A 13,282-nucleotide genomic window follows, 5' to 3' on the forward strand; every position below is an offset into this window, starting at 1 on the left:
TTCCTACAAAATCTGGAAGAGTTGTTTTGAATTTAATTTTATTTTATTCTGGTAGAATAACTGTGCTTTAAATGAAGAGTTAGATTTGCTGGCTCTTTACCTTGTAGAAAGTGCCATACCATTTTCCACCTGCAATGGTGAAGATTGCGTATTTTACATGTGGTTGTAGAAAACATAGTGTAAAACCTTAAAGTGATGTTATCATTCCATGCCATTTACTGTGCATCAATTTACTTGGCTAGTGTTTGGGCCTTTCTTTATTAAAATTACTTCATCATCATGGACATTTGAGTCCATTACACTGGAAGAAAATTATTTGGTTTGCTCCACACACTCACTTTTTAGTCCAGGTTTAGTCTGAATTTTCCTTTGCCTAATTGCAAAGTAAATTAGTCATATCTTCTTAATACAAGGAGGGAAGGAATTTCTTAATAAATTCAACCTGTTTAGCTTGTAAACAGTAAGTTTAATTTTTTATAGTTACAGATTTTTTTCCAACCAGTGTGGCTCAAATGATGGATATGTTAATGTCTCCTAGCTCGAAAGCATGTTTTCATGGACTATCACAGGCAGACACAAACTAGCTTCAGTATATTTTAGTATTTAAAGTCAAATGAGGCACACACTTTCTGATACACTCAGTATCTCTGGCAGTATTAGAAATGCCAGTTCAATTTAATTCATGTCACCAGCCTCAGCAGGAGAGAGCAGAAACTGAGAGACTTGCTACCTGCTGCTGGTACATTTCCACACTTCAGTGTGTGTGCCCTGGGCATGGGCATCTTCTCTTATGATATGCTGGTGGTTTCACTTGAACTCAAAAGAGAATAAGATATTTCTGCAAAACTTCAGGGATGGAAGGATGAAAGAGGACAAAGGAGAGCCAAGAGAGCTTTGTGGAGAGTTTTGTTGGGACTTATGTTGGAAGTCGACCGTATTGATCAGGTGTAGTTGGTGATCACTCAGGCCAAATTCATCACTACAGCCCTTTTTTCGAAGTGGAAGTCTGATATTACCATAACTCTAGAATGTACACTTAGAAAATAAATTATTTCAGACAATTAGTCGATGAGAGGAATTTTTTGGGGGAAGGAGAAAAAGTAAAGTTGTAGCTATAAAACAAGAAAGCAGATTACATGCTAGGCTAGTTGCAGCTATTCCCTAATCCTTTCACTGGAGAAATAACTGAGGATCCCACAAAGATCAGTGCATACATGCTGGCTTTTTCTTATCCATAATGAGTAATGCTGTGCTGCAGTTAGAGCAAAGGGAATGCTGATACCTCATTTTACCCTGCTCTCATTTGTAAAATTCCAGTTAATGTTCAGAGAATAGACAGTCATATGTTTTTAGGCACTGGTTGTGTACTATGAGTAACAGAGAGGTAACAGCCTCGGGCATATCCAAGGAGCCAAAAGTCAGCTGTGTAACTCCAAGTTTGCAATACAGTTGCAGTAATCTTCAGCGCTAAATAGTCTTGACTAAAGAGATGTTGAACTGGCTGCATTTGTCTTGAATGCTTGATTTAGAAGTGTTTATATATTCAGAAACTGTTTTAACAGTACCTGAAAGGAAGAGAGCTGTGTTTTGTGTATTTCTCTCAAAAACTCCTACAAAGTCCATTAAAAAATATGGAATAACTGAAAAAACATAAGTCAATTCAGTAAAGAGTTTACCAAGTTGATAGTAGCTATTTTTAAACATAATCATTTTCATTTCAAATAAAACGTGCAGCTCCTTTCCACATATTAATTTTAGAAGCAGGTTGCATAGCTGCTCTTAGGGAGTCACTCCTCCAGCTCTCTTAATTTAGTCCAGGCACAGTTTCCCACTAGTGTTAATTATTTTCCCATTTTCTTCTCCATTATTCTTAAGCTCTAAATTCTGTCCTAATACTTCCACAATTCTCCTTTTGTGTTGGCTGCTCACAAATTAAAACTCTGGTCTTAAAAATGTGGGTTTAATAAAAGATCTGCTTGACTCTTCCTGGTTCTTTCTCCTTTAGTTAGAGTGAGCTGCCAAGGACATGGAGCCCAGTGTGATCCTGGTGTGATCCGTCCATGATTGCTTGTTGGCTTTCTGTCTTACCATCCCTCGGCATTATTTAGACTACATCTTTGCTTTGCCTTTTACTATTTAGCAGACTGCTAAGTCTGGCTTTTAGAAGAGTATTCAATGTAGCCCCTCCTTGTTCTTTTTTTAAACCTACACAGGCCTATGATTCCTCTACAATTTTCTTAATAATGTTCCATTGAGGCTGTTATGTCTCAGACTCAGAGGAATAGTGCTGCATAAATATTAAAAGAAGAGATTTACCCACTTCTGCAGTTCATCTATTGAAATTTGGACATTTTACAGCCTGCAAAATCCTTAAAATGGAAAATAAAAATCCGTTTCCTTACTCATAAAAACAAAGTTACATATTTCTCCTCCTATCCCGTGCATCCTTCCAGTGATGCAGGCACATGTATCCTGTTATCCCAATATGACTTTTCTGTATTCCTTCAGTGTGTGCATCATAAATGAATAGGTAAACAAAAAAATCTGTGAGAACTGGACAGAGACTGTGCTTTTTGAGCAAAACCTTTGTCTTTATAGCAATACAATCAACATGAGACACCTCAGAAATCATGCTGCAGTTCCTTAAACAAATCATCTACTTTGTTTATCCTTTGTCTTCTCAGACACTGTGTTTTTCTTCTCCCACACTCCATCTTCCATACAAGCTTGGTTAGTGTTGATTAGTATTGATTTAGACATTTTGATAATCTGCTTAAAATCACGGGAAAACATTCATTTTATAAATCAATGGTACTTTGAATACTCTGCAATTCAGGTTATATAAAAAGCACTCCTAAGATTACATTTCATTAGGCTAAATAGTAAATACAGCTCTGTCTTTCTGTAAAATTGAGTTTTCAAACCCTGTTTCCTCCTACTAATATATTGTTTATTTTTAGAGAAGTCTCTTTCTTGTTCCATCCTCCCACTTAGTGCTGTAAAATGCAAATAAAAATACTGTTCTTTCAGGTATAAAAAGCTTTTGGCAAAACCCTCAAGTGAGGTAAATCAATGCATCCTCTTTGAAGCCAGTAGAGCTGTTCTGCTTTATACCAGCTGGAGTCGTGATCCAGGGGATTAGTTGCTTTCTTTGGGGCTAAAGCTTCATGGAGTCTGGACTATCTCTCCATTTAACTCACAGAAAAGTTGCAAAGCCTCCTTCTGAGGATTTGCAGTTACCTGCACTGAAGCACCAGCTGTAAGTAGGGATCAACTTCTTTGCTCCTTTCAGTTCATTCTTGAAAAAAAATGTAATTTACTCTGCAATATTTATTTCACACTTGGTAGGCTGGTAGGAAATTTCAGTATGTCCCCACAGTATAATTACAACTGCTTTTTTTCCTGTTCCTCCAGGGAGTGCTTCCTAGGGACATGCAGACAATAAGTCTCATCTAAGGTTCAGAGAAAATATTTGAGTAGGTTCTGCCAAGAAACTAGTATTTCAAGATATTTTGAACATAAAAGCCATTCCAGGGAAAACTGATCTCACAATAGGACACAGAGCTATTTTTAAGATTGCCTCAGGCTTTGCAGCTGGGGTTTTATTTGTTTTTGGTGGGCTTTTTTATTAATATTCCTTGACATTTTAAAGATAAGTCCTGTGCATGAGCATTCTACAGAATAGTCCTGCAAAAGTCAACACTTCCAGGCATTACTTCACAGCAAAGCTACTAAGTGTAGGCTTTATCCATGTCTATCATTATTCCACAATAACAGAGCCACTAAGATCTGTCTGTGTCTAGGGTTTTGTTGACAAAATGCCAACACAGAGAACCTCAAGCTGCACAAGTAATGTTGTTATTGCCAAGATTCAAAACAGCAGAGATGTGAAAGACTTGAAGATGTGCCCGTGTACTGCAAGGCTCTCTTTTTTCTAACTGCCTCTATGCATCTTTGCCTTGCCTAGATTCTGAAATTGCATAAATGTAAAAAATATTTACCAAGGTTCTGGAATTATTCTGGATTGAAATTGGTATCTAAATCACTCAATCCTTTTCATTTTTCTTGGCTTGCTTCTCTTTTTCCATCCTGTGATCTCCAAGCTGGGTCAGTGTTTTTAACTTCACCTTTTTAGACTCTGTCACTGGATTCAGAAGACAAGAGTATGTTCTCCCTGCTCCTAAAATCATCAGTTTGATTTCACTGGGAGCAAGCCTTGCCCTGGGGAGGCTACACTTTTGAACAGACACAGACTCAAGGTTTGTATCCAGTAGTCTGGTTTTCAGTCATTCACTTGAATCAGAAATCATAATTAAGATCAATAAACTACCTTGTGAATAATTTTTCCATCTAGGTACTTGTATGTCCCACTGTTGCCATAACTTGTAAGTGCTTCCCAAGGTTTTAAAAATAGAAAGAACAAAATGCTCTCCTACTTTCTTACCCCCTCCTTTATTTTCCAAACCCTGTGAAAAAATAGCTTACTTTAGAAGGATTTACTTTGCCTCCCTTATTTGCTTCTTCACATATGCAAAGAATTTGCAGAGGGAAAGATGCCTGGCAGAAATGGGTCCTGCAGAAATGCTACCATTCTTCACAGTGGTCAGGACCACATGCAGGATCCCTGAATTCCTCTCCTGGGACACTGCTGTCTCTGTTACTTCAACCTCTCCCACTAGTGACACAATTCTTATGGACAAATATTTTTGCCAAACAGTCATGACAGAAGCTGAGCAGGGCTGCCTCAACATTAATGTACTCTGCAAATTGTCTGTACTTCAGCATGCATGGCTTGTCCTTTGTCAGCTTTGGATTGGTTTTAAGTCCTGAACAGGAGGGCTCTTCAGGTAAACCAACAGCCTGTAAAGCCCTGCAGCACTGGTGAATGAGCAGTTCCAGAGTGTATCTGCTTTCCTTAAAAACTTTGGAGAAGCAGAGGAAAAAAAAAAAAAAAAAAACCTCATGAGTTCCAAAAGTGGCAAAAGGGGCCAGTTTGAAATGCATTATATGAAAACAACAGGTTTTCAGCAATGCTGCTACCCTACCATGTTTTATGCCAATCAGTATGTTGGGAGGAGGTTACGTGCTATCCTTTTTATTTATTTTTCCATTTGTTGTAGCTTCTTTCTATTTCTCTTGCTTCCAAATGGAGGCCACACATATGAGTGAGTAAGAATGGCAGGTGTCCAGTGCAGGGCTGAGTTCAACACTCTCTGCATTGACTTGGATCCTCTCCTGCCCTTTGGACAGTTTCTGTTTGGTACTCAGATGTTATCTAGTTCTTTGTATTGGAGGAAACGAGGGTTGTGGCTTTCAGCGCTGTCCTCATGGATTGCCTTCAGTAGCAGTTTGTAGTGTTGATATTCTGACTCACTGGATATCAAAGTGTTAAAAACATTTCTCTGGTTTCTTGTTGTTAGTGGTCTTCAGATACGTTTCTGTCAGCAGGGCCTTTACTTTACAATCCAGATACTTTGATCAAACCTACCAATTTCTTTGTCATTTTTGTATTCGGTTGATCCACTGTTTCTTTTTCTGAAGCAATAGAAATCAAGGGAAATCTGTCTGAGAAAGTGATGGCACTAATTGCTCTTACAAAGACAAAATTTTGTGCTGAATCTGTGATTCTGTTATCTGTATTAATTATCTTGCCTTCACTGCAAGTTAAAAATGGGTGAAATTATAGGGGTCTTTTCACCCAGACAGTACCATATCTCCATGCTCTATTTAAAAACCAGGCCAGACAATATAATCATGGCAAGCTAACAGTCCTGAGTCCATGTTTTAAACTTCAGGGCTAATTGGACTTGAAGTTGTTCTTATCTAGCAAGTTCAAAGCAGAACACAGCTGGGAAAACCTGCCTCTCTTGCCTTCCTCCCCTCCAACACATGTGTTTTGCTCATGTCTAGGAAATGTTTTCAGTAGCAAAATTTATTTTTTGTTCAAAAAGGAGAAATAATCCAGGATTTTCAAGTCCATTTACAAGCTTCTACCTAAACTGGGAAGGACAGAAGTGTTTTCACTAATAAAAGGTATTTCTAGTCCTTAATCAGTTCAAGTCTGGTTTTTTAATAGCAGTCAGGGGAGTGGTGGCAATAGTTACACAACTGCTGCCCTGGGGGAGTTAAATTTTGCTTTTGGCATCTTCTGTGTTAAGCAGAGAAGAGCTGGAAGAATGATATATGTCTGCAGGAGGGAGGGAGCTGCAGGGGAGCGGGGAGCACTTTAAATGAATTCTTTAATGGGAGCCCTTTCCAGAAGGCATCCATGGTATTCCTCTGCAAAAGGAAGAATAAGTACTCAGCACCATATATGGTGACACTTTTATGTTTTTTAATATAAACATGTACAGGCTGGAGCAATCCGTGTAGATGGGTTTTGCTGATTGGTTGAGCCAGAGGGGAGGGAAGGAAATGAGACCCTGTTTTTAATATCTTAACATTAGAAAACTTAAGAGCTTGGGTTTGAATAAATAAACAGTAGGCAGAGTTGGAAAGATTTTCAACTTTGTAAAACAGCCCTTTCCTCTGTCTTGATTTTCCAGCTTTTCTATTTATTTTCCTTTAGCTTGTTTGTTTGCAGCTGCTTCGTTCTGTAAATTGCTTTGATTTTTGCTGAGGGAGTATGTTGTTCCCAGTGCAGATAGCAACAGATCAGTAAAAGCTATTTGAAATAGCTTGTCTCCAAATATAAAGGGACCAAATCCACTCAGTCAATCCCCACAATGCTGGCCATAGAAAAGGGAAATGCCACACTGGGTATGAGCTGCTTTAGTGCAACACACAATCACTTAGTTCAGACAAGTTTCAGAGGAAGAAACCCCTGTTTTTCTGATTTCACTTAAATATTTCAGGAACCAAGTTGGAGAATGCAGCTGCCAGGTGTCTCTGATGCTGCGGGAGAGTTCAGCTTCCACAGCAGAAATGCTCAGAGAGTGAGTATTTTTCCCAGGGACTTGCATGGGTGGGTTCTATTTTTTGCTCCGTTAATTCCCTGCCCTTACAGACCCAGGCTGGCTGCTGTTCAACCTAATCCCCAAATGTGACCTAACAAATTGTTTTCATCATACAAGCTAAGCACATTGTACCAAGCCAGAGTAGAGAAGATCTTTTTTGTTTGTGCCCTTATATGGCTCCTGAAGTCATCATTGATGCAATAAACTAATGGAGTATGCTCCTCTAATCAACCTCCCCTTCTATAAACACATTTTGTTCCTGCTCTGAGATTGTTCCCTGACATTTTTAAACCAGCCCCTTTCCTGGCTCTCTCTTTCTTTTCTTTTTCGGATCATAGTGGGAGGGAATCAGCCAGCTCTGGAGAGCAAAGAGATGGTGGAGATCATGGTAAACTAACATTTGGTAGAACAAGTGGCTTCAAAAAGAACAGCAGCGTAACCAGAGTAGCTGAGGAAGAGCAGGAGGACGTCCGAGGCGTGCTGAAGAGGCGAGTGGAAACTCGGGAGCACACAGAGGAGAGCCTGAGGCAGCAGGAAGCTGAACAACTTGATTTCCGTGATATTTTAGGCAAGAAAGTCAGCACCAAAAGTTTTTCTGAGGAGGAACTGAAAGAAATCCCAGCCGAGCAAATGGACTTCAGAGCAAACCTGCAGCGGCAGGTCAAACCCAAGACCTTGTCAGAGGAAGAGAGGAAAGTCCATGCTCCCCAGCAGGTGGACTTCCGCTCTGTGCTGGCCAAGAAGGGCACCCCAAAAACCCCATTGCCAGAGAAGGCACCACCTCCTAAACCTGCAGTTACAGATTTCAGGTCTGTGCTGGGCTCCAAGAAAAAGCCACCTGCGGAGAATGGCAGTGCTGGCACCCCTGCACCAAACACTCGTGCCAACTCTGAAGCCCAGAATGCGACCCCCAATTCCCAAGCCCCCGTTGCCAAACCAGCAGTGAAAAAAGAGGAGAAGAATGACAGAAACTGTGAACGTGGGTGTGCAGTGGTGGATGGTGGAATAATTGGGAAAAAAGCTGAAAACAAAGCACCAGCAAGTAAACCACCAGCAAGCAAAGGAACAGCACCCTCCTTTACAGAGAAGCTTCAGGATGCTCAAGTAGCTGATGGTGAAAAATTGGTCTTACAATGTCGGATTTCCTCTGATCCCCCTGCAGCTGTCACCTGGACTCTAGATAGCAAAGCCATCAAATCATCAAAGTCTATTGTCATCTCCCAAGAAGGTAAATTAATTGCATTACAGTCCAGCTGGATGGCACGCTGTTATATCTGGCTCTTGATTAATAATATTTAGTTCATTAAAGGCAATGCAATATTTATTTAAGTCCTGTGCCAGTAACTGTTTCCAGATGCAGCTTTCTTGTTATTTCAGTGGAGTACATAAGGAACAGTATTGTTTGACATTTCATGGAGATTCCCCTTTAACAGCCTGCAGATGTAAATTTTATAAAGTTGAACTTCTTGCATCTTTAAATGCTGTTTACATTGCTAATGCTGTTAAGGAGCTGGTACATGATGCTTATTTAAACTGAGCTTTAAGGATTTAGAACACTGAAAGCATAATAATATTATTGCTGGTTTACAAATTCTAATTGAATTCTTCTGTATGTTTAATATTTCAGGCTTTTTATTGCAATAAGAAACACAGAAGCAAAGAGGGGTTGTGTCATAGAAAGAAATTACTACAACTACAAGTTAAGATCAGAGTTGGGAACAGATTTCCAGTGTATTTAAAGCCCCACCACAGATGCTTCTGTTGCTATTACAAACACTGAAATATTTGAACTCCACTGGCTTGGTGACTTTTAACTAACTTCAAAACTGTATAGAATTTGGTAGAAGTCCTTAGAGGGAATACTTATTGTTTTCAAACCGAGTAATTCCCTTATACTTCACATTTTGGATGATCAAACCCACTAGACTGTTTTATGCATGAAAGTTAATGTTGTATCTAGACAAAATATATTTTCCTTGGAACAAAAACAGGAAGGAAGGACAATTGATAGCACCAAAAAAACCTTTACTTCATATGTGTTCCATAAGACACTGAGGGAATTATCTGGAGAATGGTATCCTCTGACACCTTGTAGCAAAAAAGTTCATGTCCGCAGTGAGAATTATAGCTTGACAGAGGGGTCTGCACTCTTACTTTTGATTCTTTCTTCATTTAATCCAGGTTTTTTTTAGTGTTACCAAATGAGAACCAAATTAATATGCAGAACAGTTCAGCACAACCAGTGAATCCTTGTGCAGTGTTTCAAGCAGAGTAACACAGGCATTCTCCTGAAGTGGATGCAATCAGAAATTGCATTGTCTTCAGAGAGGTTTGGGGTACTCAAGTAGTGCATTAAGGAGACAGCAAAGCAGGTGGAGAAAGGCAAATGGTAGCAGGTGCATTGTGTCTGGCCTGTGTCTGAAGTAGCATCATGTGTTTTTTTGGGTTTTTTTTGGTGAGTACATGTTGATTTTTACCTAAGGGGACTGTATGGAATAAGGATAAGTGTCATGTACATGAGAAAACATTGACTGGTGGAAATGCCATTCTTATCAGAAGGACTGACAGAATCAGTCAGTTTAGCTAGCCTCATGCTGGAAACAAGATTTCAAGGCTTTTCCTGGAGCTGGTCAGAGTGGAAATGAAATTATGCATCCCAAAGTACCATGGCTCCTGTCAAAGTACATCAGATAGAGAGCACCTCTGTACCAAAGCTTCTGAGCTATGGTGGAGCCTCCTAAAGTCCCAGAGCTTTAGTGTTATGGTGCTGCACTGAAATAATCTGAGTTACTGACTATTATAATCCCCCAACTCTTATTCACTCTATAAAATGGTACTGTGGAACTGCAAATCGAGGGTAGCTGTTTACTGTGAAGTGATCCTGATGTCCAGAAATGCTCAACCACCTGTCAGAGCAGGGCAGAAAGCTTCTCCCATCCAGCTTGTCTGGGCTGGGTGACGCTCCTGGTCACAACACTCCAGGGTGTCAGGCATTAACAGTGCTTTCCACTGAGGTCAGGATCAAAGCTCAGTCCTGCATAAGGAATCCACTGTTCCAGGTCAGCTTCTTGCAGGGGGTGAAGACACTGTCCTTATGTTCCACTTGTACCTGCACTGTTACACTGGAACCATGCTTAGTAGTCAGGGTTATCATTATCTCAAAATCAGGCTTTCTTCTGCACGTATTTACAGAGGATCTTGGAAAGAAATGTTACACAGGGCTCAAAGTTTTGTCCTTTAATGGAAAGACAAGGAATGAGGATTAGAACTATTTTTTTAAACCTTATTACATACCCTCTGGTACGCTGAGAGGGTGCATTGCATGATGGTCAGTTTTGTTTTTTTCCTGACAGTACCTGCTAGCTTTGCCTCTTGGAGAAGAATGTGTTGCTGCTCTCACACTGTAAGATTCTTTCATGCCAGCTGTTAAGTAATTAACTAGGTATGCATGATACTTTAAGTTCCAGATTTCATAGAGATTCAGTTTTCTCAGTTTCCCTAATTAGGAACACATACTTACTTGAGGGAACCAAGAGAGGAGAAGGAATAACTGGAATAACAGACTAGAACTGAGAAATAGCAAATTCATTCAGTATCAGGAAATATTTTTCGATAGGGAAACTGTATGGATTAGTCTCACAGATAGTGTTTGGAGCAGCTTTAAACATAGGGAGCAACAATAGCACTGGATGCAGTACACAGCAGGCCAAAGGCAAAGTCCCAGTTTCCATCCTTTGCCCCAAACACTGAAAATGCAACACTGTCACACCCACAGGTGTACTTCAGCAGCAGTGCCTTTGTCAAAGCTTGGAGCAGCATTTAATTGGTCCTGGAGGTAATGCCCTAGAGTCATCCTCACCTGAAAGAAGGTTGAGTCTGTGGGGAAGAAGAGGAATTCAGAGCAAACAGACCTGGCTCACTTTAGTGGGTTTAGATCTTGCAAAGCCATTTTTTCTTTCTTTGCTATGACCTTGCTCCTCCTTGTGTTCAGCAACAAAATCTGCTATGGAAGAGGATAGACTAGGTCTGTTTTTAGCCATTTCACTGATTTTGTTCTGTTGTGATGTTTGGTAGTGACTATGGGGGCTTTTTCCTGATTCACCAGAGGTATTTCACAATATCTTACATGTTCTTAATGAGCTGGATACTGGAGAATTCCCTGTCTAGAGTAAAGCACGTCCATCTGCTTCTTAGCACACTACTAGCTCATCTTAGTATGGAATACTGTCCCACAAACTGGTCAGTGTAAGTAATGCATGAACCCTCAGAATGCTATGTATTTGTGCTTTGGAAAGTGAATTATTCCTCTCTGTCATTCCCAGAAGAGAGGGAAAAAAAAAAGGCAAAAAGAGACAGAAGTTTGCTAATCTCCTGGTGCCAAATATATTGAGACGATAAGTACATAAAATTCAGTTTCAGGAACATGTGATTAAACAGTGGCATATTTGGCAAGAAAGGTCAAACTCAGAAGTATACTTGTGTGTAAGATGTTCACAGGACAGGCAAACTATGTAAAAACTATGTGTAGTCACTCACTGAAAATAACTTTCCTTGGCATATTTGTCCTAGTTGATACAGAGGCCCTTTACCAGTTAGAAACAATGCTGTTCACTGGTCTCCTCTGTGCTTGCAGAGCCTGACTGACACTAAATTGCCCACCCAATACAGTTTAGCCATTGGAGTGCAGGAGAATGGAGAGTGTTATCCCTGCTTCTGTACCATTGGAGAAGCCTGGGTACAAACACCAGCATCAGAATAGTCTCTGACTGGTAAGGCCTTTGCCAAAAGGAAAACTGAACCCTGCTCAAAAAATGACCTTTATCTTCAGGCATATTTATGCAGCATTTGGGCTGATTTCTGGTAGTTAATCTAGGGCTTGCAGTGTATTCCATTATTCCAGGGTTGTTTAGTTAGAAGTCAGAATCTGGGCAGAATTATTCTGAATGTCACAATCACAACAATAGCTGATAGCATGTCTCGTTCCTTCCATTTTACATTTCAACTGTTTTCCCTTCGAAGTCATGAACTTCAGTACACTTTTTCCCCATTCCTTTTTACACTTTCCCAAATAGTACTCTGTTAGTTGAATGGCATGGTTCTTTGCTGAATGTATCATTTTTATGATGAAGTGAGCTCTTGCACTATTTTTCTGACATGGTGCAATTTTATTAATGGTTTGATTTTATATTTTTCTTCTTTTAAACCTGTCAGAGTGCAATTATCTACATTCCTGAGATAGATATTAATGTGCTTTTTGCCCAATAAAGATCAAAATAAGTGGTTGCTAACAATAAAAAAGAGGGTATTCATAAATTGGAGCATTACACATTCATACAGTGTGGGGTAGATGATGCATGGTTAAGAGGCTCTTTAATGAGAGGCTTCTTTGCTTGAAGTTGTGAGGGGCTTTTTGTTTGGAAAAGAAGTTTTTAAGAAGGCTCTAGCAGACATTGCAGTGAAATTAGACATATAAGGGTAACAATTTTCCTCACAGGGTGAACCCTTTAGAGCAGGACCCATTTTGTTTTACATGTGTATAGCACTGGCCCAGCAGTGCCCTGTGCTACTGTCCTGCTGTGTGACTCACTCTTGGACAGAAAATCCACTGAGAAAGTTCTTGCATGGTTCCAAAAGTTGTTCTATGAGATGGCAGTGAAAGGGTTTTGCACAGCATCCTTAGTAAACTGGCCAGCTGAGGTGGACGAGTGAGTACAAGTCTAAACTCGCACATTTGCCATTTTTAAGTCAGTTTGCTCAGCTTTTTTTGGATAAATTTAGTACTCTGTGATTATATAGATGGAAGAGGAACTTTCTAATGTAGACTCAGGTAGCAGTGATGCTGTAGCTTAGAAAATGCCCTGAGTTTGTACTGGTTTCTCTAAGCCAGCATTTTTTTTCTTCCCAAGTTTCTTGGCAGCATAGAGATTTGGTAATCTTATTAGCAATAATGCCTTAACAACTTTCTTGTGACTTAACTCCTAAATCTTCCTACCAGTCATGCAAGTCTACGTCTGCCAGTCTAGCTAGGGTCTGCCGTGACTTTTCTGTTTTCTTTTTAATTAAATTTTAGCAAGAATTTGTTGTATAATCAACATGACTCTATGCACTGCTGAAAGTAGATGCATTTTGCACCCTACAAAAGCTTCTTCAGAAAATTTAAGGTGGGGGAGATCACCTGAGCATCAGTTCTGACACAATGCCATGTTTGTCACAGGCCACATTTCCCACTGCACTAGAGGATCTAAATCTATCCTCTTCCAGAAAATGCATGGTGTATGGATTTAAATACAGCAAAAGAGAGATATTTCCTATAACCACTGACCATT

The 13,282-nt window shown here is 39.9% G+C and overlaps 1 protein-coding gene across 4 annotated transcripts in view; it reads left to right on the forward strand.

The window, feature by feature from the left end:
* The window catches only part of MYLK (myosin light chain kinase), a 197,986-nt gene that overhangs the window by 118,844 nt on the left and 65,860 nt on the right, over positions 1 to 13,282 (forward strand). For 3 of the 4 annotated variants that reach the window (XM_068195384.1, XM_068195385.1, XM_068195386.1), the window contains 2 exons: positions 6,855 to 6,935; positions 7,295 to 8,184. In XM_068195384.1, coding sequence (XP_068051485.1) covers positions 6,855 to 6,935; positions 7,295 to 8,184 — 971 coding nt within the window. Of the gene's footprint in view, positions 1 to 6,227; positions 6,317 to 6,854; positions 6,936 to 7,294; positions 8,185 to 13,282 lie in introns of those variants that run through there. The other variant, XM_068195387.1, reaches the window with a different exon arrangement.

This window comes from Anomalospiza imberbis, chromosome 7 (genome assembly GCF_031753505.1).
Source record: "Anomalospiza imberbis isolate Cuckoo-Finch-1a 21T00152 chromosome 7, ASM3175350v1, whole genome shotgun sequence".
Taxonomy (NCBI): domain Eukaryota; kingdom Metazoa; phylum Chordata; class Aves; order Passeriformes; family Viduidae; genus Anomalospiza; species Anomalospiza imberbis.